At 47.4% G+C, this 23,777-nt stretch overlaps 7 protein-coding genes across 7 annotated transcripts; 4 read left to right on the top strand and 3 right to left on the bottom strand.

Moving 5' to 3' along the window:
* Positions 1-617: 617 nt before the first annotated feature.
* HD556DRAFT_1403537 (glycolipid transfer protein domain-containing protein) lies at positions 618-1,750 on the top strand. The gene is made up of 7 exons (XM_041303887.1): positions 618-804; positions 852-936; positions 996-1,053; positions 1,112-1,231; positions 1,287-1,309; positions 1,365-1,477; positions 1,537-1,750. Exons 1-7 carry the CDS (start codon positions 772-774, stop codon positions 1,702-1,704), a joined length of 600 nt encoding a protein of 199 aa, XP_041155667.1. The 5' UTR covers positions 618-771; the 3' UTR covers positions 1,705-1,750.
* A 1,117-nt stretch (positions 1,751-2,867) lies between these two features.
* HD556DRAFT_1403529 (uncharacterized protein) lies at positions 2,868-5,435 on the top strand. Its single transcript, XM_041303886.1, has 8 exons — positions 2,868-3,030; positions 3,088-3,132; positions 3,184-3,390; positions 3,443-3,715; positions 3,767-3,997; positions 4,058-4,405; positions 4,483-4,902; positions 4,973-5,435. The coding sequence occupies exons 1-8, from the start codon at positions 2,999-3,001 to the stop codon at positions 5,190-5,192; spliced, it is 1,776 nt and encodes a 591-aa protein (XP_041155666.1). The 5' UTR covers positions 2,868-2,998; the 3' UTR covers positions 5,193-5,435.
* HD556DRAFT_1403523 (uncharacterized protein) lies at positions 5,436-8,188 on the bottom strand. The gene is made up of 14 exons (XM_041303885.1): positions 8,039-8,188; positions 7,875-7,986; positions 7,759-7,821; positions 7,602-7,706; positions 7,236-7,550; positions 7,042-7,186; positions 6,957-6,989; positions 6,440-6,904; positions 6,296-6,391; positions 6,169-6,246; positions 6,028-6,115; positions 5,810-5,979; positions 5,713-5,754; positions 5,436-5,660 (listed from the first exon to the last, which is right to left on the bottom strand). Exons 1-14 carry the CDS (start codon positions 8,145-8,147, stop codon positions 5,613-5,615), a joined length of 1,869 nt encoding a protein of 622 aa, XP_041155665.1. The 5' UTR covers positions 8,148-8,188; the 3' UTR covers positions 5,436-5,612.
* Positions 8,189-10,654: 2,466 nt separating this feature from the next.
* On the top strand, positions 10,655-12,322 carry HD556DRAFT_858625 (isoprenoid synthase domain-containing protein). The gene is made up of 3 exons (XM_041311848.1): positions 10,655-11,202; positions 11,258-11,546; positions 11,602-12,322. The coding sequence occupies exons 1-3, from the start codon at positions 10,781-10,783 to the stop codon at positions 11,935-11,937; spliced, it is 1,047 nt and encodes a 348-aa protein (XP_041155664.1). The 5' UTR covers positions 10,655-10,780; the 3' UTR covers positions 11,938-12,322.
* An 822-nt stretch (positions 12,323-13,144) lies between these two features.
* On the bottom strand, positions 13,145-15,735 carry HD556DRAFT_1521088 (laccase). The gene is made up of 14 exons (XM_041309165.1): positions 15,725-15,735; positions 15,464-15,665; positions 15,359-15,410; positions 15,245-15,313; positions 15,064-15,194; positions 14,981-15,009; positions 14,854-14,928; positions 14,773-14,800; positions 13,984-14,719; positions 13,914-13,934; positions 13,713-13,861; positions 13,633-13,656; positions 13,520-13,584; positions 13,145-13,469 (listed from the first exon to the last, which is right to left on the bottom strand). Exons 2-14 carry the CDS (start codon positions 15,640-15,642, stop codon positions 13,357-13,359), a joined length of 1,671 nt encoding a protein of 556 aa, XP_041155663.1. The 5' UTR covers positions 15,643-15,665; positions 15,725-15,735; the 3' UTR covers positions 13,145-13,356.
* Positions 15,736-17,008: 1,273 nt separating this feature from the next.
* On the top strand, positions 17,009-21,059 carry HD556DRAFT_1403479 (uncharacterized protein). Its single transcript, XM_041303884.1, has 17 exons — positions 17,009-17,265; positions 17,326-17,350; positions 17,442-17,681; positions 17,751-17,992; positions 18,051-18,123; positions 18,178-18,203; positions 18,257-18,335; positions 18,389-18,445; positions 18,505-18,553; positions 18,611-18,652; positions 18,702-18,737; positions 18,799-19,186; positions 19,340-19,746; positions 19,797-20,036; positions 20,090-20,260; positions 20,357-20,522; positions 20,584-21,059. The coding sequence occupies exons 1-17, from the start codon at positions 17,169-17,171 to the stop codon at positions 20,937-20,939; spliced, it is 2,694 nt and encodes an 897-aa protein (XP_041155662.1). The 5' UTR covers positions 17,009-17,168; the 3' UTR covers positions 20,940-21,059.
* A 1,032-nt stretch (positions 21,060-22,091) lies between these two features.
* Positions 22,092-23,675, bottom strand: HD556DRAFT_1403473 (uncharacterized protein; the record flags this gene model as incomplete). The annotated part of the gene is made up of 2 exons (XM_041303883.1): positions 22,092-23,172; positions 23,328-23,675. 2 exons carry the CDS (start codon positions 23,673-23,675, stop codon positions 22,297-22,299), a joined length of 1,224 nt encoding a protein of 407 aa, XP_041155661.1. The 3' UTR covers positions 22,092-22,296.
* Between the last annotated feature and the right edge of the window lie 102 nt (positions 23,676-23,777).

Below are 23,777 nucleotides of genomic sequence, written 5' to 3'. Positions count from 1 at the left end.
GTCCGTCAAATACAGAACGGCGCCCGACAGCTGCTAGCTTGTTTGAGCTAGATAATCCCCGAACTGACGGCATTTCGCGAACGGCGAACTCTGTTGAGGATAATACGTTACGATCGATGGAACTGTCGGATGATGAAGGCCCGGAAGAGGAGAATCAGGATCATATCCCTTTCGCCAGTAAGTCTGTCCTTGACGGGATCAAACACGATGTTCACCACGAACCATAGCATTGAACCAGCGATTTTATACCGAGTGCCGGCGAAGGGGAGAGGTGCCATGGAAGTACCGGTACGCCACCACAAAGGAAATCATGGAGCAAACATTGGGCGACATTGGATGCTAAATGATGGGCTGAGTATCACAGACCAAAATCCAGGGCATGCGTAGACCCTTTGTTATGTGCACTTACTAGTAGTACCGACGGGTGATGCTGCTTTGCTGTCAACACGTTCCTTTGTGTCCTGGCAACCGACAGCATCAAATTTCCTGCTGAACTATAAAACCTCACTTGGTCACCTCAAACGTCGTGGCCTCTTGAAGTTGTGCAATTTCTATGATAAGATCAGTAGACAAATGAGTAAATGCGGAAAATAATATTACGTATAACTCAATATGTCAGTACACGTTGACCTTCGATCCTGCAAAATCGTGTCAAATTTCATTTATGCTGTAAACTTGCAGCCTGGCCACTGTCCTCGAGGCTTTAATGCACCAGAATTCGGCACTATCCCCTCCAGGAGGTAGCTTAGAACCTTCTTCTTGACCAACAAGATGTCTTCTCAACCATACTTTGAGACTGTCAAAGTACTATAGCTCACCTCGCCGCATTTCGCATACTGACGCTCCCATAGTCATTTGCAGATGTTCCAATCACCGTTGATGGTGTGGAAACCTCGCTTTTTCTGGAAGCGTCTGAAGGGCTGGTTCAATTGTTCGGTACGATACATTGGTTACGTCCGGCAACCGATTTTCCCTTAAATGCGCTGTCGTTCTAGATTTGCTTGGCTCAGGTGTATTCGGCTTTGTTCAGAATGATATAAAGGGGAATATAGGGGAACGTTCTCCGCTTTGTCTAACCCTATATCAACCCTTATTCTTTTTGTGCAATACAGGGTGTACGAACTCGCTACCAGGCCGATTCTTTTAGTTGCTCCACGCTCGAGAATCTTGTCAGAAGCGAAGTATCATTAGATGACCGACATGGGACCGGTTGTTTGATACGCCTGACCCGGTATGTTCGACCCTTTAATATAGCGTGTCACTAATCAGTAGCGTCACTTCTCCAGTGGTTTGACATTCCTATGTAGAGGTTATTCTAACCCCGACTGTGTAGTCATAGAAGGCAACTGACTCGGATGAAATAGCTCTTCAACACATGCAGAATGACCCTTCTGTGGAATTACACGTGTGCTTCAAGCGTTCATACGACGAAGTCTTGAGGCAGCATCATACGTTTTTCGTACGGTCACTCGCCGCCGTACGTCACTGTCTGCTTCTGTTGTGCATGTAGTTGCTGACTTATTCCGGCACATTCAGGTTGCTGTTCGGGCCGCACCGTATCGCCGTGACTTCTATAGTCGTATATCGCAAGGTGCGCCCATGGAAAAGTTAGATGCGGAGCTAGCGAAGTGGCTTTCTGGACTTGATGTAATTGTGAAACGTCTGAAGGGATTCATCGAGGGAGAAGGATACGGAAGGGTATGAAGTGGAGAATCTTACGAATATGGATTGATATCATGCATGCCGCACTAAGGTTTATGGGTCACATGTACCCCTAAGAGTGAATCTAAGCGCCTACCTGGGTACTCGCGAAGTATAATTGAAGAAAAGAGTCCGCGGAAACGAGGTTTAGGTGGTTAGCTTACCAGAAGGTTTCACTACGGATGAATGGGTTTATCAATGAAAACAGGGGCGGCTAGAATGTCTTGTGCCCAAAATATATAAACAGGCGCTAAAGAGACCCGAAAAGGGGAATCTTCGTGCCTTTATCGTGATCGACAACCAAAGTAGTTGGCCACAAAGTACGTACTTTTATATCCAAAAAGGAAAAACGTCGCTTTTCATGTGCGGGGAAGTTAGGCCATGCATAGACGCAGGTTTGTACCGGTAATTGGTTCAGGAGGCCGAAAAACTTACCATAAGGCTACATGTGGTGCGGCGATAGATGTGAATTGTACTACGTGGACATGTAATATTTTAATTCACACGGGAAACAGGAAAAACACAAAACATTTGAATAATGTCCACATGTCCCCAAATGCCGCAATTGCCGTACATGCCGCCGGATGCGATGAGATTGGAGATCTCCGACCAACGAAAGTGACAGCGCAATGTCCAAGGTACTGATCGATGAATGGTGATAATGAGGAGAAGGAGGAGGAGGGCGTGGTGGATTAAGCCGAGTAAAGAGAGAAATACCGTTCTAGGCCCGAAATATGTAAATGGAAGCTTTCGTCTTAGTCTAGCCCAGTTAAACCAAGCGACATCCCATTGCAATGCAGCGTTTAGCTCCGACATCATAACCGAGAGAATCGCATCGATGATGAATGACAACCAAACGATCGATAGAACAGCGGAGTTGGGGGTGATGAAGAACAAAGTACTTTTGATGGAAACGCGTGTCATGGCACTGCACTAATACACTAGTAAAACGCTAGAACAATAGTCTACCGAAGAGATGACAGTCTACTTTAAGTCTCAATTCTATGTCATAATATATTTGACACCGAGTCGGACAGGAAGCAGAATCACCTGTTCGTCGAGGTTAATTTATTCAGGTACAAATCCTTTTTCGATGTTTTTCCCCCTCCGTGGGAAATGAAATGTTGTTATGTTTCTGGAAGTGCCGGATCTGTGACATATATTTTCTCTGTAAATACGTTTTGGCACCCGAACAGCAGCTTACACATATTAACCCTTCCCGAACGCCCCCAATATCATACCTAATCCCTCTCCCCATCTCCTGCATCCTCTTATTTTAATCCTCCTCTATTCCTTCATGTCGGAGGATATGGACACAGATGACATCAAGTATTTCTTTCCCCTTCCCAGCCCTCATTTATTTCACCCGCTAATTGTTAACACCAGCTCAGATACCTCTCCTCCTCGAGACATCCCTCATAATTCATCTCCGTACGATTTTATTCGATCCTATAATCTCTCTCATCACCAATTATTCTACAGAAATTCCCGAAAGCGGAAAACCCCTCCAGAACGAGGAGATTCCGCTGACGCTGAAGGCGAGAGTGTAGACGACTCAGTCGCCGTTCCAAAAGGCGAGTATGAAACCGGTCGTGTCATGTGTGAAGTCTGCAGCGAGGGCGTCTCGTTTCGTGACGAAGCAACCGGCGGATTTACCCTGAAACACTGGGACGCCCATCGCCAGCAATGGTATCGATGTCGCCTTGATCATCATCTCTTTGTTTCTAATCTGTCCCGGCAGTGCCAACACAACTCAGGCCGTGCCAGAACCTGTCATCTATACTCCGGAAAGTACGGCAGAGGCCCTTGCCAACCCTCCTGCCAAACGGCGGCGCGCTAAGCGCACTGAAGAGGAACGCATTGACTACCTTAGGGCGGATCCTTACGTCGCACAGTTCGAGGCATATCGCGTATTATGTGCATCGTGCGACAAGTGGATCCGACTCCGTCCTAATTCCACATATTGCTCCATCCCTTGGGATGCTCACCGCAAGAGTTGCTTGTCAAAAAAGATGTGAGCGAATCCATACCCTTTCTTATCTTTTCACCACTCACGCATCCCCAGTAACAACAAGAATGGTTGTGCCCTCGAAGAGAGAAATTCATTGCTCTCCAAAGACCCGGACGTCCGCAAGTTTGATGCCGAGCGGGTACTGTGCAATACTTGCGACCGTTGGATCCAAGTCAGCCCCGAAAACCATATGCAGGCGGTCCAAAAGTGGTTACACCACAGGTCGTCCTGTCAAAAGGGTGCTGGACAGTCTTCCGCAGCTCAAGCGGAAGCTTCATCGTCTCAGTTGAGCCACTCAATCTGATGTTTTATTTCGTTTTCTCATTCCTATTTATTTTTTTCAAGACCACCGAAATCTGACACAGCAGCCCGAGATAGCCAACACGTGTCTGCAACTTCAAGGCGTCCTTCGGGCTCACCCGTCCACGGAAAAACTCCCATACCACCGGCAACACCATGCTCACCGTCTTCATCCTTCAAGGATTTGACACCCACCAATTTTCCAGCTCATGAATCTCGTCGACGAAATGCCGAACAACGAGCTGCAACTCTCAAGGCAGATCCTCTGGTTGAAGAGGTTGAGCCGAACAGAGTATTCTGTTCTCTTTGCAAGAAGTGGGTTCAGCTTCGACAAGATAGTTCATACTGCGCGTATCCATGGATACAGCATCGGGGAAAGTGTTTAGCTCGACAGTGAGTATTTCCACCATTCTAACCATATCTGCTTTCTCCCGCATCTCACACTGACACCAACTGCGTTGCTCTTTCAGTCAGAGGCGAGCTCAGAAAGCTGCAGAAGTTGCAGAAATTAGAGCCAAAGGTGGCACAACCCATCCTGACGACGGAAGCTTGTCAGATGATGATGCGTCTGCCGAAGACGAACTAGAATCAGAGGAACCACACGACACCCAGGAACTCCCCACGGATGATAAGCGCAAAGCCAGGTTTTCGGATTTTCGGTCTCTTCACACTACAAAGAAACAACGATTAGACAATGGAAGCAGCCGCACTGGCCCCACTTGGGTTGTTCCTGATAATGCTTCCACCAGCAAGAGATCATCACAAAACGTCCGCTCTATCCGCCCAAAGGGAAGCGACCTTCAGGTGCCAACGGAAGCCTCCGGGTCGACGAGCCGCCTGAACCGCCGTCTTGCGCTTAGTTTTGCTGACTTGACCACCGTTCCTGGCCGGTACGTTACTCCTAGTCGCCTGACTTTGATATTTCCAAATGACGATGCTGATGGCTGAGCCTGCTGTCAGGATGGATTTCATTTTTTCGTCAATCGCATATCTATTTATGACCACTTATGACAGCACGGATGACATGACCATATCTTCCCTGTTGACCTACTTAAACTCTGCCATACCTGCAGACAAACACGAGGACTTTGACACAGCCGAAGTCGTCAAAGCGGCGGCCGCCTTACAGGACCGTGGTGACATCATCTTTGAAGGCGATATGTTACGCCTTCCGGACTAGCGGGTAATCTCGGACGTTTTGATTCCGATTCTTGTGCATATATGTATACCTATTTTCTCGTTTTGCATTTCTTGGACTGCCACTCCACTATCTACTTATTAGCCCTGCATCCATAAGGTCCCCTCATCCATCACGTTGATTTTTGTTCAACTTCACCGACGACAATCGCATCGAAAGTGTATCTACCGTTCATACCACTGACGTCTTGTATCATTGCTAATTTCTTGAATGCCATGTGTTGTATGCATTGCATACACTGTGCTACAGAGTCCTGATACCACGCGAAAAGGTCACGCGTCTCTCTGAAAGAGAAATACTACTAATACACAATAATGATGCTGACACAATCAGCATAGACTGGACCAGCCCATACACATTCGCTGAACCTTAAACAGAGGCAACGTAGTCCATCACTGCCAACTACCGATTCTGTCGCTTGTTCGTCTTCTTCTTTGATGGACCTGGGACCTAGCACCGACTCGAGGTATGATGACGACAGGCGATGGGAGAAAACACCAACCTTGTCCGCTGTCTTCTCCATTTCCGGATATTTTGTATTTTTCTTTCGCGGTCAGGTTGCCCGTTGTTAATCGGTACGGCACGGCTAGAGTACTTACCGGTCGCCTTGCCGGTCTGGTCTCTTCATCATCGACAGAGATCGTCCGCTTCACTTGCCGCATTGCGAGGTCCTTCTCGTCTTCAATATCGGAGTCACTGTTCGCGAGTGGAATGTGGTCGGCACGTCGAGGTTCTCTGACAATTAAATGGTTCGTTGCCCCATGCACACCTGCGAAATATTTTAGCTAAGTCTAATTTTCCTAGCATGGCAATGCACCGGAATTCTGTGGGTCCCCGGGTCCGGATGGGGGCTCGTTCCAGAAAGTTTCATCTTGCTTATCGTCCCTTGAGCTTCCGACTTGTGGCTGCGAAAAATCAAGGTCAGCTGCACATTGTTTATCAAGGGCGTGTTCCTTACAACTTCCCTAATGCGACGGGCTAAACTTGCTTCTAATTGCATGATGCGAGCTTCATGTTGCTTGATGAGGTTGTCTCTCTGAAAACCAAAGGAGATCAGTGACAAATCAGAAGAAGAGAACACCAACCCTTCGAATGTCATTGTTCTTTTCCGCTAGCTCGCGCTCAAAGACTTCTGTGGCATTTTTGGCAAGGTTCTGGACCAACATCCACTCGTTGTCATTCTAAAGCGAACGAGGTAAACAATCATCGAATAATTATACTCGTCTTACCAGGTCATTCTGTTCATGTCGGACGGTGATGTTCGTCGACCTTTGGAGAAGTTGCGTTTCGGATTGTTCAAGGTCGCGAATGCGCGTTTTCAGAACAAGGAGCTCTTGTTCGTGCAGATCAGAAGGAGTTTCGGCAATAGCCAGGCGCTGGGTCAGTTCGGATATGACTTGTTGCTTCTGGCCCAGCTCGCCGCGCTGAGAGTCTGTTTTAGAGTTCAACTCTTCGATTCGTCGTTCAGCATCGCGAACGCGTTGTTCTGCAATCTGCTCTGTGGCTCGTTGAATACCCTGCTGTCGGGAGAGGTCTATCTGGCAGTCTAAAAGTTCCTTCCGAAGGCTACCAACCAAGTCCCGTTCGGCGGCTGTGGCGACGATGGCTTCGTCGAGTCTACGCTGCAATGAACGTTCGCGTTCCTCCACAACACTGGCGCGGCTGACAGATTCCGCCAGCTTTTCGTTCAGAGCCTATGTCACGCAATAAATATGCTGGTGGACATGACACCGGAGTACACGCTACCAAAATTGTGTTATTCGTGGATTGCAGACGATCCTGTAGACAAGTGAGCTCAGCTCAGGGTGAGGCCAAGAAAGCGCGGGATTACCTGAGCTTCGCCGACACTTTCCTTGGTGAGTCTGAGAGTAACGGACTGGTCGTCGAAACGTTCCTGAAGAACCTGGGACAGGGTAAATATGAAAAGACTGGATGACACGAGGCCAACCTTCAGCGACGTTCGCGTTTCTGCGAATCTAATTGCAATGGTCAAAGATTTCGTTATGAGAAGAGTGCGTGAACTACCTTTCGCGGTAGCTTTCCTCCTCTCGCTTCGCATCTGCCAGCTGCCCATGTGCAATTTGAAGTTTGTCAAGGAGTGTATCGCGTTCCGACACGAGCCTCGCACTCCGTGCTGATAGCTCCCTTTCTAGATTCCGGATATCTGCCTGTCCTGCTTCAGAAAGCTGGAGTCGCTCCCTGATAGATTCGCCTTCGGAGGTGAGGCGCGCATTCTGCTGAACAAGAGCTTTCTCGATATCTTTTGAGGCTTCCAAGCGCGATTCAAGGTCTTGCGATCTATTGTGAGCATGTACTAACTCCGTCTCGGCCTTCTGTAACCTGAATGTCAAGATTCAGCAGGCGTTATCGATAAAATTTAGAAAAACTCACCTCCCCTCTAGGTCCTTTATGTGTTGTTCCTGAAATGTTACAGTGTTCTGCACGATCCGGGTCTGCGCTTTACCGTCATGCATAGCTTCTTCAAACTCGGAAATCCTAAGAATGTTGTGTTACTAGCAGCTGAATTGCCGGAAACGCAGAATCATACTCCTGTCTCATAGATTCCATCTCTTGCCGCATGGAATGCACCATCGCCTCGCATTCTTGCAAGCTGTCATCCAGAGTTAGACAAAATATCATATGACCATCAGATGTATTCATTACCGTGACTGGCTGTGAGCCAGCTGATCCTCCGCTTGCGCCAGTTTGCTGAGAGCGTCAATTGTTTCATGCTTCTGGAGCTTCAGGTACTCAGCAATATTTACAACGCGCTCGGCTGGATGACCATGAGAATCGCTATTCATCAAGATGACAATGACCCAACTTACAGGTTCGCTCAAGGTCCGATGTTGTCGAGGCAATTAACTTTCTATCATTCCCAAAATGCTCCTCCAGTTCCGCAACGCGCGCCCGGGCATCTATCAGCTCAGAACCCATATTTTGCAATTTTTCACGCAGGAGATCGGCCACCTGTTGAGCTGCACACACAATGTGCCGTACTGATTTCCCATGGGAAGATGTGACTCACTCCGAGTAAGCTCAGCCTGTAGCTCGTTTACAACTGTCCTTGTCTGGCCCACATTGGGCAGATGCCCAGTATCGTCGAGGAATACTTTAATTATTCTAAGTCACAGCCGCGAAGCAAGGATGATAATTCGGAGAGTGAACTGACCTTGGAGGCCGGTGCGAGCGGCGTCCCGAAGCTCTTCAAGGCTTTCCATTGTTTTTTGGGCATCGTTCACCAAGATAGATGATGCTTGAAATTGGATTCGGAGTGCCTCATAAGAATCCCTGAGTTCGACACAACTGCATGGGATCAGCCAATAGAAAACGGATGCACAGATGTTGAGAAACCTCCTGTTAGCCTTGTCAACTGCTTCCTTGGTTGTCAATTTGAGTTGGGCGATTCGTCGAGATAGTTCTGAGTTCTGATGAGAGGCATCTGACGCCTGACGAGACAACTCCGTATTCTGTCGTGAGAGATCGGCGACGAGTTCAGTCTTGATACTAAGCTGGGATTCGAGTTCGGCGTTAAGTTCCCGCTATAATGATGTTGATGGACATTGTGATATAGAAAACTGAAGAGGGTCAGCGTACCAGTCTCACTAGCTCAACATTCGCTCGACGATTACTGCTAGCCATTTTTGTGATGATGAGGTCCTCTTCGGTCACATCACTCCCAAGGACACCTAAACTTGCTTGAGAACCGATCTCTTCTGTAGTCGTCTTCAATGGAGAGTATCGGTATTCTGCAGGAAGATGTTTTGAAAGTTGCTTTCCGGGCATCGTAAACTGCTTGTGTCCATCAATGTCTGGAAAAATGATATTAAATGATAACAGTTCAGGCGCATATAATCACCGTGGTCCTCTTTCTTCATCTCCACTTTGGGACGCTGTAATGACATAGCATGATTTCAGAACAAACCTAAGAATATATGCGGCATACCTTTGCTGATAGTCCACTGTTTGTGTCATAGAAGGAAGGTGAGTGCTTAGAACTTGGGCTGTGCGACTCCAAGCGGGAAGTTGTCGTGTTGAACTTGAAACTGGGAAAATGGAGGCTAGATTCAGCCAGATTTCTGGAGGCCGCATTCTCTACAAAATTGGAGCTCCGTGTGTGTGCAAATGTTCGTTGCGAGCTGTTGCTAAATGCTGGGACTGCTATTTTTTTTTCAGTGGGTCCAGGTTGTGGAGTCATGAACAGAGGCTTTTGACCGTTACTATCGTCAGGTTGATTATGGCGTGGTTTAGAAAATAGGGTCATTCTGTGTCCTTGGTGAGGCTCCATTGAAGGAGCAGGTGAGATGCGGTGGTGGTTCCTTGTCAAGCGAGGATGATCCAACTAGGCTGGTCGACGCGTATAGTTATAAACCACGTGATGTGTCATGAGGTCAGCGGTCAGACGGAGAACGACGGAAATTGATGGAATCCGACTCGGCAGTTGGTTAACCGTAGATGAGCGCTCAACAACTATCAAACGTTACTCAACCTAAATTATATGCACTCACAATGACATAGCCAGTAAGTATAGGCTCTGAGGCTACGTGAGTCACTAGTGCGGTACGTGACACCAAGATCTAATTCGGAAGTTCGGAATTTATTGCTTACTTCAGAATGCTTTCAAGTTGCTCTTACCATTTCTCCCGCCGACTTGCGACTAAAGCAGGTTTGACAACTGGGAATGTTTCTGATGAGTAATATGATTCTTACTACGTATTTTTGAACGTTTATGTGACTAACGTATCCATCCGTTGAGTGACAGCCTGGCAACCTGGATCATTCAAGCAGATCATTCATAGAGTCTCGACTCTCGGAACCGATATCGATGGTGGGTTATCACACGAGACAGATTCGGACGACAACTATAGCAGCGCCGTGTTTCATGGCCATTGTGACACTATAGCAGGTACTGTGATAGACGTGCTGGATGCGTATTAGTATTTTGACTGAGCGGCCAGTAGTCTCCGAGCTATGGCGTAACTACCCTTCCCACGCAAGATCTTAGATGGGTCCGTCGATCTCAATCTACATGCAGGTGAATCGACGTCAATGATCAGATTAGTACGAAGTTCGTTGTCCTCGTGTTTGACATTTGATCATCTTGACTATTTCTATCATGACTTTCGGAAGGGGAATGCAGAGGGAAAATCCTTGAAGTAAGCGTCATATTCATAGAAGAGATCTAGTACTCATACGAAACAATTACGAACAACACTAGCGAGAAAAGTCTCGTCTTCTGTACATACATCGAATAGCGCGAGTCCCATATTTTTGTTAGTGATATCAAAGCTATAGGAATAGGCGACGCTCGGTTAGGTTTTCACCCTGTCTAGACTCTAGAGAAGCGCGATTCAAACCTTACTATAATTCGAGTAGGTAACACATAGAACAGGTAAGTCTACACCATCATTTCCAAAATCATGCGATGGTCCGAGCCAACAGGACATACTACCCCGCTAGCAAGATCATAGTATAAAGGGTGGCATATTTCTGAGCCTTTGTCTCATAACTTGGTTCTCTGATCTCTCCATTCACTCATCGACATTCACGACACAAATCCAACAACCTCCATGGCTTCTACTGCAACTTGCACCGTCACTTGTTCTGACTCCCAGCCCACAGAGTTCATTTTACCTGACTTCTTCAGCGATTGCCGCTACCCCATGCGACTAAACCCTCACTGTGATCCGGTATCTCGCGCTACTGACCAATGGCTTTGTAGCGAAGCCCGTCTAGTAGAGCCTGATGTTACTAAATATACTACGATATTGCGCCCAGGTTACTTCGCTTCATCTTGTTACCCTGATGCGGATGCTTTCCATATCAAAGTCTGCGCGGACTTCCATGGCTGGTCATGGAAATTGGATGACTGGCTCGAGATCGAAAGGTCCGACGTCAATGATGCATGGGGAGTACGCGACTGCTGTATGTCTGCGTTCCGTGATCCCGTCAACTTCCAGACGGAAAGATATAGTGCAAAGTTGTGCAAATCGTGTGTCTATTTTTTTCTCATCGCGCACACATTTCAATCATCTTACGGCTTTTAGATTCTTCAGTCGCTTTAAGGAGACTGCCGGCCCTGGCTGCACAGAGCGCTTTATCCATACAATGGACTTGTGGTTTATCGCTGCGGCCAAGGAGGTGGAGAACCGCACCAAGGGACATATCAATGGTGTTGAATCTTACATCGAATTGAGGCGCGACTTGAGCAGCTGCAAGGCTTGCTTTGCCGTTGTCGAATTCGTCTGTCAGATTGATCTTCCCGAAGAAGTAGTCTCGCATCCAGTCATCATGGCGCTGGAGGAGGCCACCAATGACTTCGTTTCTTGGTCAAATGTAATACCTCATTCTGTCGTCGAAGTTGGGGCACTACTGACGTCGCTGCTGACAGGATATTTATTCCTATAACATGGAGCAATCTTACCATAGCACACATAATTTAGTTGCTGTGCTCATGGTCAAACAAGGTCTCGACCTGCAAGGCGCTGTTGACCACTGCGCTCAGCTATGCAATATCTCCCTACAACGGTTCGAAGAAAATCGTGCTGTCCTCCCCTCGTGGGGAAAAGAAGTCGACAAGGATGTGGCTAAGTACGTCGAAGGACTGCAGAACTGGATTGTCGGTCCGCTACAGTGGTCCTTCGAGTGCGCCCGCTATTTCGGGAAGGATGCGCATATCGTCAAGCAGAACAGAATTGTCAAGCTGCTTCCGAAGCGACCATTGTGAAATCTACAGCTATTGCTGTATGTAAGACCGTTTCACTTTTTGCCTGCGATGCACGGTTCTCATTGCGATGACTACTACCATTATAGAAAGTTACTTGTCTATGTCTTGCTTTGTGTGAAGCTGCTTTTTTCCCGCGGAACGCGCATCATGCTTCTCCTTTTTTCCTACTCGAAACGTTTTTGATTTCTGCTGTTGTGTATATAATAGTACTAGTCTGCCTAGTCAAACCAGAATGGAAGGAAGAGTCTTGCTTTCTAGATAGAATTGTACACTCACGAGTATGTACATATGTACCAATTTTGTACAAGTCATGGAAACAGTATAGTACCGTCACTCATTTTAGGTGAATGTAGTAGTCTAGGCTGAACAATTTTTGTGATGATGCATTTGGCGCGGTTCTCCACATGGGTAAAAAAACATTGACAAGAACAAGGTACGTGGAGTGTAACAGTAATAACAAGGCCTTGTACACCTCCAAGTCGTCAGCTGCAAATTTGCTTCTGACCTGCCCCCGAGTAGTAGGAACAGTGGCGGCAAACCTCTTGATTACGAACAGGACAACGTCAATGTGAACGGCGCCGATTTTTCTACACGGTAGGAGTCGCCACCTAAAGCTTCGCACTTAAAGCTTAAAGCTTGAATAACTGAGTCGAGTTTTTCATTACCCATCTCTTTGCTTTTCCAGAGTACCTACTAGCACCCTCTTGGCAACCTTTTATTTCGTGTCTGAAATCTAGTAGGTCGTTACTTATCTGCACCTGCTCACTAGCCAGAAAGGTGCGATACTCTGTATGCACAGCCCAGGCCAAACCTGGTAGTGTCATTGAAAAATGCTTCACGTAAACGGAGTCGCATAGGACCTTAGCCAATCATGTAGTCGACGATCTTATTAGCCTGATCTGGTCTACAAGAGTATATGATATTGCGCTGTCAGATCGGGAAGTAATAACAACCTTTACTTACTAACCTGCCCTATTCATTTGATCAGAGCTCCAGTGAACCTCATACACCAGATATACTTGTCGGAACCATTTTCTAACACAAATTGTCGGCTTGAGAACAGCATGCTATCAGCCAGATTCCGTAGCAACCACAGGGGATCACCGGTCAGGACTCATTAATCATTGGTCGTACTGCACCATTGGTAATCTCTTCATGAACGCAGTGAGATACCTTGGGGAATTGTCTGAATCGGCAATCCAACGATGAGCAGATGAACCAATGCATTGTATACAGATGAGTTATTAAATGGAGGAATAAAAACATAGATAAAACGCGTGACAATAAATCATTATGTGAAGGACAGATGCCCGGATATAACGATACTTCTTCGAGAATTAGAAGTGGTAAATAAAATAGGGGTATAACGCGTAGAAATGGTGAGAATTGAGAGATTTGAATGCTCGATAATTTTATAAATCATGTGAGCGTGGTCTTATTGAAGGAGCCCAGGTGTGATATTGTCGTATTGAAGGAACCCAGGCGTGCTTGACTAGATGTCTGATTTGAAGGACATAGCGACGCCCAAGATGCTAGAAAGTTCCGTTTAGTGTGCTGGGGACAACTAGCGCGGCACCCATACCTGGAATGCCCGCGTTGAGGTTGGGAAGTTGATCCCGAGCTTCGGCCATGACCACCGCAAAGCCGCTACATAGGAATGAGCTCGTGGCTCAAAGATGACCTATGCATACGTACTGGTTCAAATGGAAGTCGATGTGGCTGGTAAACACATCATGAGATACGCAACATGGAATGTAACGAGAATACATGCTCACCAATGGATAAACCACGGTCCAGAATTGTCCGTGACGAAACGTATTGTAACGTTGTCCCCTTTCGATCCCATACTTACTGTGTCTCTCCAGATTGGGTTGACGAAGTTTGGCGTGCTATTTCCCGACGTTCTAACAACGGCAAAAGTGTGCTGTCGAGTGCGTTAGAACGGGGAATCACACAGAAACGGCAGAACGACGCACTCCATGAAGGTGGATAGGATGCTATAATGATGGTGAGCAACAGGAGTGAGAAACACTGGGGCGCACTTACTGTACCTCCAAAAAGTAAACCTGTGTAGGGCAAGGTGATTTCCACTACTTTATTTGAGGGAAGCTCGTACACGCTTCCGCTCGGCAATAAATCTGAGGGATGCTGCGCTCCACTGAGCATTTGCAACAGAACCGGCGTCGGAGGGTTGTGGTACGTAACATTGTTGACCCTGAAGATACCATTCACAGTGGTGGCAAGTAAGTTGATGTGGACGTCTGCTTTGCCAATCTCGGGGAAACCGGGGACAGGGATGCTGAGCAAAGAAGCAAGCTTCCCTTCGTTGAATGGCAAGATGTAAGGTCCAGGAGTGCTCGTAGGATCTTCATCGGGCGCGCCATTGTACCTGAGGATGGCTTGACTCAAGCCACCCGCAAACGTTTGATTTGCAAAGTTGGATGGTGCGCGAACCCAGTAATTATCCACAGGCTGATTCGCGCAGACGACAACGGAGTAGCGTTGGCCAGCGAGCACTGGAAGAGAATCCACAGTCTCAGGGACAGTTTCGATACCGTCTGCTTCAATAATCGTCATGGTATGGCCGTCGATAGTGAAGTTATATGATGGATCACAAGACAGACCGATGATGCGGAACCTGTAACGCTTGCCCTGTTCGACATTGATGATAGAAAGAGGTGATTTGGGTCCGCCAGGATAGCGCCCAAGACCATTGATGAGGGTGGAGTTGGATGTGATGGGGCCGAAAATTTTGTTTAACTTGGGCGTAGGATCGTGGTACCTGAAGGAAGTGATAAGATTTGGAATGCAAAAGGCTGACAAGACAACTCGAACCAGTCGGAAAGCGTGATTATTGTGTTCTCTGTGCCAAAGATGATCAATGCTCTGTCTAAACATGGAAGGAAAGATACAAACCGTCATCTATGTCATACAAATCTTGATGGGGATCCTCAGGGTCATATATGACAAGTGGACCTCTAAGACCGTCACCTGGATGTAAAGTCGTGTAGCATAGGTCACATAGATAGTTATGAACACTCACAATACTGGGTGGAAAAATGCGAGTGGTACCTATCGTAAGACATACTTTAGCCTTCCTCCTTCACAGAAAATAGGAGCACGAACCAAAAAGTTCCAGTCTGGTTGGGTGCGCTAAATTCGTGGAGGAAGGAGCGATTTTGAGGGATTGGACACTGAGTGACGAATGATGCGCCATCTGCCCAGTTCGTCTTCTTTTGTTGGATGCCATGCCAATGCTTTGAAGGGTATCAGGGAACTTGAGGTGAGAAAAGAGTAAAGCACATACTACACTCGTCGACAAAGGCATATCTTTGTCATGTAACCTGTTCACGACATTGATGCTAAAGTGGTCATTCTTCGAAGAATCAGCGCCAGACGTTAATTAAACACTAGCGCAAACCTTCTGCGCCTTGATGAGAGGACCAGGAAAAATCCCTCCTGCAAGTGTTGCCCTGTACAGGATGAAGATGAAGACAGGTAGGGGAACATGTGGGTATTAACTCACGACCGTGCAAAGCCGTCAGGCGCGATTACTTTATTAACGACGACGAGATCAGTAACAGGCTTGATGGTGAATGGGGGCGCGCTAGACGGCGAGCCATCATAGTTGGATCTTGAAGATACTACCGACACTGTATGTGACAAGGAAAAAAGGCAGCCGGCGAGGACACTGTAAGGAAACATGAGATAAACTATGATTCTGAACCCTGGAATCAGACGTAGAGATCAGCTCGAAGGTAATGGAATAGACAAATAATGTACAGACTTGTGATATCCGCGATTAGAATGAGCGACAAGACTGTGGTGGTAGAGTTGGAAGTCGACGGGCGGGTCTTCGGGTTGCTGGAGCCACAGACCACTCAGGATGGGATGCGCAAGAAGACAAAGAGTGCACATTGTGAAGTTGGATATGTTCTGGCTTTTGTACAAGTCAATACGGGTTAGTTGGTCTAGATCAAAACAGAAACGGATCGAGAATATGACAACAAGTGACGCACCATGCAATCTGAAATAACTGAAGATCAACGCCATAATCTGATGCCACAAGACAGTATAAGGCAAGTGTGATGAACATTATGAACTAGACTGAACGATTTAAGACCTTGGAGGTTTTGGGACCGCTCTTCCTGCACTCCAAAAACCTATATAACGCATATCAAATGAAGTAAACACTTGATCAGTACTATGTGACTAAAAGTTTTTCGGGATATATAGCTGTTAGCTGTTAGCTGTGCGATGGCAATAGTTGACCAAGACTCACTAGCCAGTAGACACGTCGCGACGAAGGTAGCCAGCAGAGCGGTCAGGTGACACCATGCTGTCAGTTTGTATCATAATGGGGAAAATCTGGGACTTCCTGGGACTCTATCGATGCCATCACACAATCGGTCCTTTCCACAATTTAACGTTTGGCAACAACTTGCGGTGACTATCCTTGCTACAATGCAAACAGTCTTGATCAATTCAACCACGCTACTTAAGCAAGGGACACACCTTCGTGAACCTTCGTGTCGTGCTTTCATAGCACGCCCAAACATTAGTCGACCCTTCGTATGATTCGGAGGATGCCCACAATCACAACGATGGGCGGCCCTTTGCGGCACCGCACTGTTGAGTCCTTCGCGCACTAAACTCCATTCAATATGTTGTAGTAACTACTACGATGGGTTCTTGCATGTTCCTGTACATCATTGATTTGCAGCGCTGTGCACTAGCGGGGTTGTGGTTATGCGGCTCGGCGGACACCCAATCTGTTGAGAATTCATCATGATCTCTTTGAACAGAGTCCGACAGACTGTTTACTTGAAGTACTTATGTCCGTCCCATCTATTTCGGTAAGTTCCGCACGTACATATATAACTCCGCTAGTCATTGCACACACTGTGGCCATGTCCGGACATGTACATACACAATCCCAAAACCAGGATGGTTGGACAGCAGTTTGAATTTTTATATTTGGCCATCTACGCTCAGCAGCCAATCAAAATAGGTCACGTGTTCTATTTATTATAATACTTTAATAAATACACTTTGCGCTCGTTGTTTGTTGAACTTCACGGTTTCCAAGTTGCTTGAGTCACGACGCATGTTACTGCAGTGATACATATAGTACTACACAAAATTTCTGTTTGTTGAGCAGCTTTTGCTTTGCAGCTAACCGCCTAAACAGTGAGGTCGACCAAGTTGACTTGACCTGGCATCCGGACATCATGGTTAGAACGCGACAATGGGGGCCAGCACAGTCTCTGCTCGCGCTAGTACCGCTGCTCATTGGATTGCCATGGCTTGCATTGAAGCACCAGTATTGTACGTGTTCTTGTCATCAATCCCACATTGAACCCTGTCAGCTTATTTTTCACTCCGCAGCATTACCTACGCCCATCGTAGACCAGTGCGTTATTCCTTCATGTCTCGACTCGAATCAATATTGACTAACAAATGTTTGCTTGTCCGCTGAACCCAACCTGAATACCAACCACCAGATATGATCCTACGACTTCCTTGCCTCAGCTCTCTGAAGCAACAATCCTACAATATGCCAAGTACCTATCAGAGGATATCGGATACCGCACGCCTGGCACCCGTGAACACGCACTTGCAGATGCTTGGATGACAGAGAAGGCTTACCAGCTCAAAGAGGAGTGTGAGCGTGTCGTAGCCGCTCAACCCGGCCGTAAGCTCCAATGCGAGGTATGGAGGCAAGAGGGCAGTGGTAGTCATCGGTACGTCATCTATTTCATCACTTCCAATGACTTTCCGTGTCTTATATAGCTTCTCGGCGTGCTCGATAGCTTCGATATGATGGCTGCGCGGCTGTATAAACATTATGTCAACTTGAGTAATATCATCATACGCCTCAGCGATGGCACGGACCAGGGAAAAGTTGATGCAGTACTTGTCAACTCACATCTTGATAGTACCCTTCCCAGTCCAGGCGCTGCAGATGACGCGCTCGCGGTTGGCGTGATGATTGAGTGCGTGCGGGTGCTGGTGAATACCCCTGGGTGGGAGCCAAAGCATGCAGTTATATTTCGTGAGTTTTGTCTATTTCCGATGCCATACTAGTAGGATCTATGCTAATTTAACCACAGTGTTCAATAATGCGGAGGAGTCTCTCCAGGATGGTTCTCACCTTTTCTCGACCCAGCATCCTATTGCGTCCACGTGTGTCCCATAGTTATCATTCCTGTTACATTTCACCTTACATTATTATTCCAGTGTCCGTGCTGTCATCAATTTGGAAGGTCAGCTGTTCACATACGGGATACTTGTTCATGCAGCTGACACAAGTCTGTAGCTGCTGGTACCACAGGCCCTGAACTTCTGTTCCAGGCGACGTCTCACGAGATGATTCAGGCGTATTCCCATGTACCTCGGTCAGTTTTATTGCTTTTTCCTTAGGTCTCAGTGCCAATGCAAATGTACACAGACCATACGGAACTATCTTTGCAAACGAGATCTTTAGCTCGGGCGTGCTACTCTCTGAGTATGTCTCTTTGTCTTCACCTTATTTCTTACACTAATATTCATGCTGTCGGCTATAAGCACTGATTTCCGGCAGTTTGAGTACTACTTAAACGTCACCGGGCTTGATGTACGTCTGACCTTCCTTCTTTTCGTCGGTAAAGTTTTCAATGCTAATTGCACGCAGATGGCAGTTGTAGGTAACAGTTACTTGTACCACATGCGCGGGGTATGCAACTTGACAAACTAAAATATCGGGATATACTGATGTAGTGCAGGATCTGGTAGAAAACATTGAGGCAGGCGTTGCACAGGTCTGTTATCCCAACCTCCTACATCTGATCATGTGATTGATCATTGTCTCCCTCACTCCAGCACATGGCCGAGAACACATTTGCGCTCATTGAATATCTCACCTCACCTGCCTCATCACTACCAGGGCTTGCCTCAGGCTACGGCCGCCCTCGCACCGTCTTCTTTACGTACCTTGGCGTATTCTTCGTCTACTCGTTCCGCACAGCTAAGGTGCTGTACTCGCTACTTTTCATTGCTAGTTGTGTGCTTGTCAGAAGCGCTAGCGGGCCCAGTGCAAAAGGTGCAACGATGGCGAAGGCATTATTTTCTGTAGTTTTAGGAGGCCTGGGAGCTCTTGTTGGAGCGAATGCCGTTGCGTTTATGATGCAACAGGTGTTGGGTCGGGGAATGAGCTGGTTCAAGGGCGAGTTTGAGCCGTTAATATTGTATGGCCCCGCGGCGATGTGCGGTGCGTGATTTTACTTCAACTTGTGCTATAATTTTCCACACCAACCTATTCTCGAATTGACCCGGATCTTATTTCGTGTTTTGCACCAGAATTATATCTATTTCGTTTCAATGCCTTCCTGGCGTCATGACTCACACAAAGTTATCCACCCAGGAGCACTCATAACTCAATTGTCATTGGCCCCAGTCCCTGAAAAAGCCATCTTACATGCACAACTCCTTGCCTATGCGTTCCTGGCCGTAGCGGGCCAGTTCGCTGGTGTTGGATCAAGTGCGGTGTTCTTCCTTAGTGCACTCTCGACATTTGGGGCCTTACTTGTCGATCGTGTGACCTACTACTTGAGCGCGTCCTCCGAAAATGATGCTGGAATAGAAATGATGCATGCAGCAGACAAGCGAGATGGGGATGTGAAAGGAGCGGAGGATGGGCGCAATAAGGTGGATAAGCCGGAGGCCAAAGACGGTTCGGTGAGCCTGTGGACATATGCTCTGGGCCAGACCATCCCACTGTTGACGGGGACTCAACTGGCTTCTGCGACTTTGGTTGTGTTCGTACCGCTGGCAAGTGATTTATGTTTCCATGGGCCTCCCTCCTCATACCTTTTTCACAGACTGGGCGTATTGGCTCTGAGGCTCCAGCAGAATACATCATCGCTTCCATTGTGGCGATCTTGGGTTCTTACACGCTTAACTTCACTATGCCATTCGTTCACCGATTTGACCTGCCTGTTCTGCGTAAAGCAGTCACGATTTCACTCCTTGTAGTGGGCGTAGTGATGGCAGTGTTTGCCAGAAAGGAGGTATTTGATAGAAATCATCAAAAGAGGCTGTTTGTTCTTCATAAGGAAGACGTGAGTGCTAGTTCCCCTGCGGGTTGTGAAGAAACTGAGCGCGAACGATCTAGTTGAACACACGGGAGCAGCACCTCCATATCGCAGCGGCAGATGGCGCACCTGGCTTTGACGATTTGGTGCATGACATCACGACACACTTCGGCGCAGCTGGGATGCCTCCCAGGGCTATTGTCATGGATGACTGGAACAGCGATTGGGATACGTTGTATCCATTTTCAGCGGTGAGACTTAAAAACATTCAGCCGTCATATGGGGATGCTGACGTATGGTTTATTGATTTGCAATCAAATACGGCGTCTTTGTTGAACCTCACATAGTTCCTCTCACCGTACAAAATTGACCTCCCGCTCGACCCGGCGTATGATGCACCTTGGCCGCCAGAAGAGCAGTTCACGGTTTCAGCTGTCAATGATACCCTCGATGAGAGTAAGGGAACTAGGACTATGACATTAAAGATCGATCACCCGGGGATAATGTGGACTGGTGAGTTTATATATATATGCTGGGTCACCTTGGTGTCACGTAGACTAAATTCTTCTTGCAGTGATTGCATTCGATGCGCATGTACTAGAGTGGACGCTGGATAACAACCCACCGGAGGAATTTGCACGACACCACATCAAAGAAGCGTCATTCTACGGAACTGACGTATGGACAGTGGACATGACGATCAAGTGGCCGCCCCCGAACGCGCATCCCAGATCGTCTGATGTGGATGGGTTGAGGGTGGATTTCATTGGGATCCAGGAGAAGCGCATGTGGCCCGCAAAAAAGGCTGACGCGGATGGACATCAAGCGATGAAACTATTTGAGGAGTTCGATGCATGGCTGGATGAGAAGACAGGCGGTAGTGTAGATGCGCTGTTCATGGGGTGCGTGAGCGGAGAGGTGGTCGTGTAGGTTGGGTTCGCGGTATATGGAACGATGAGTTAGAGACCATCGTTATAACCGCCATCGAAATTCATCAATCACTCATTTCTTGTCCTTCAAATGAAAACGCCTAACTGAAAATATTCCCTTTGTGCTAATTTGTGATTTAATGATTCAGGGTTATCCTCTTTGAAACACAGAACAGTACCCATCATACACTGCTGGTACTAGTACGGTTACGACGTGCCGCTCAGGCTTTGCTCAGGCTTGCCTCATCCTGTGTAGGCGGTCCCAAAACGACGCTATCAGGACAGTCAACATGGTTAAATCTTCTGCAGAGCAAACTCTTCGTACTTCACTAATCGACACACATTTATGACTTGTTCCTACGAAGCAGGTCAGTAAGGCAATTCTACAAAGAAACCTACTCATGCTTACACTGCTAGGGATGTATATCGACAGGCACTCACGTCCAATGCAGCAGTCTATGAATGAGTCGCAAACCATGGGGCATGCAAGGTCATCTTCAGTGACAGGCATAGACGAGACAGCAATGCAGACGGTGCCGAGGATCCAGACGAAGGAGAGACGCATGATTCGTGTGAGGTGATGAGATCTCGAACGATATGCCTGGAGAGGGCACGCTGCTTGCTTTTGCATGCCAGTTCTCATCGTCTGTGCCTATGAATAGCACAGTTCCTTGCCAGCAGAATGCAGACTTCAAATTTGTGGGGCTTTATCTGTCGATTCTGGGTTTCCCCCCAAATATCAACCTCATTACAGTTCACCACCGAGCCGCCGGATGTCCGTGCTTACATTGTGGAGACATGAAATTGATGTAACGATCCCTGGTGCGCTATAGGTGGCTATCGGGCTAATGTTTGTTATCTATTCGAGGAGAATTCGAAACATAACGAACAGATAAAGCCCCGAGGTCATCAAGTGAGATAGAAGTGCATGCTCCGACACCACCAATCCAGTGCAGACCATAGCCGCGCCATTGCATGACGGCCTGCCACAGTGCCTAGAATACAACCGAACATTCAAATTAGCGCACGTGGATATGTTGGTTGGCCGTACACTGGTATAAGCTATAGCGCCAGCTAAAGTGGCAACACCCGCTACCCGTTTCGAACGTTTCAACAGAGTTATATCAAAATCAGCAAAAGATAGCTCTTGCCTGTCCTTGCGATTGCTTTCAGCGGCACATGCAAAGCAAACAAAAGTAGCCAGCGCCTCTGAAGAGGTTTGTTCACGAAAGATCTCTATCACGCGTGCTTTTCTTTCCGCTGACACAATGCGAGGCCAATCCGACGCATCATTTGAGCCCGCTCCTTCTCCATTGCAACGCCTTCATTCTGAGATCGCTTACCCTTGACAAGAACGTCTATATACGTTTTAAGGCGTTTGCGCAAGCGCGAAAGACTTTCTCCTTCATCAAATCCAATCGCAATAAGCGAATCAAAGGCTTACACGCGATAGTTTTGCGCAACGAACTTAAAACACGAATTTGAAGATTGACAACCTCTTGGCTCGTGTCAGGAGAACTATGCAAACTGTCTATTGAACTATGAGTCCTGATATCATCGCCATCAACATCCTCGGTGCACAACTCATCGCTGATATGAGCACAAGCGACACGAGAATCGGCCGCATAGAGTGTACATTTACCCCTCGATACATGGTCGATAATCCTATCCAACAACTGATCCTTCGTACCCACAAAACACAAACCGTGCCAAGACGCTATAGCTTCCAAAGAAGGCTTGAACATATGCTCTGTCTTGGAAAACAACGACTGGAATGTTTGAGACACGCGCTCATATGCGCTGCGGCTACGAAAGATTTTCAGAATGCTGATAGCTTCTTGCCTAGGATGTAATTCTTGAGCGTGAGTGCACTCTAAATCGTTACAAATACTCTGCGCAATAAACCAAAGGTCGCCGCCTGATATAACAGAAGCATCCGCTGACATCAACTCGTCCAGTATGAACTCGACTAAATTCGAAGGCGTGCCAAACCCTGCCGCGACCTCACGACATGCAGTGTAATCACGATGCTTGGAGCGTGTGTCCGAAATGACGCATTCCCCGTGGAGTAGATGTTGCAACAACGATTTTCGCAACTCGAGCAAGGAATATGAACCCTTGAAGTCTAAACCGTGCAGAGCACATGCCTGCTCAAGCAACACAACTTCAGACGACAAGGGACCCAAACGGACCCCCGAACGACACGATGCAAAAAATATATCATGCACGATAGACTTTGAACGTCTGCAAGACGATAAAACTGCCCCTGCTAGGGACGAAGACTGAGATAAATCCACGGGGCCACTGACAGCAGATTCTGGCAAATGGCTTGCATCACCACCAAGTATACACGAAGTTGCTAGAAACACAAAACAATATCAGAAAAAACCAAAAGATTCAACCACGATGTACTATCACCTTGCAATCCAGATGCGCCGCGAGAATAAGGATTGTGCGCAGGATGCTCGTCTTCCCGACCAACAGCGTGCCACGCAGCAATCCAATTCATCCCAATCAAAAAAAAAACATCACAATCAAGACTGCGCGCGACCTCAAACTCAATGTCAGTCGTGAGCGCACGGCCATCATAGGAAGCTGTGAGAATGTCAGAGAAACGAGAACCATGTGCTGACGCTGAATGACTGAGGTCATGAGCAACTGGAATAGATACAAAACAACGACTCGAATCAGTATCGAAGACGACAGAGACAGGGAGACGGCCGATGAACGAGGTCATGATGGTGAGAGCGCAAGAGGGGTGTAAGCCTGAGCATGAGAGCTCAACACTCGACAGCGATGCGGTGATCGAGCAGGCGAGAGCTAAAGGCGGTGTAGAACG

Source organism: Suillus plorans (assembly GCF_016647745.1).
Source record: "Suillus plorans strain S12 chromosome Unknown HD556scaffold_68, whole genome shotgun sequence".
In the NCBI taxonomy this organism is placed as follows: domain Eukaryota; kingdom Fungi; phylum Basidiomycota; class Agaricomycetes; order Boletales; family Suillaceae; genus Suillus; species Suillus plorans.
This window is presented reverse-complemented; position numbering and strand designations above follow the sequence as displayed.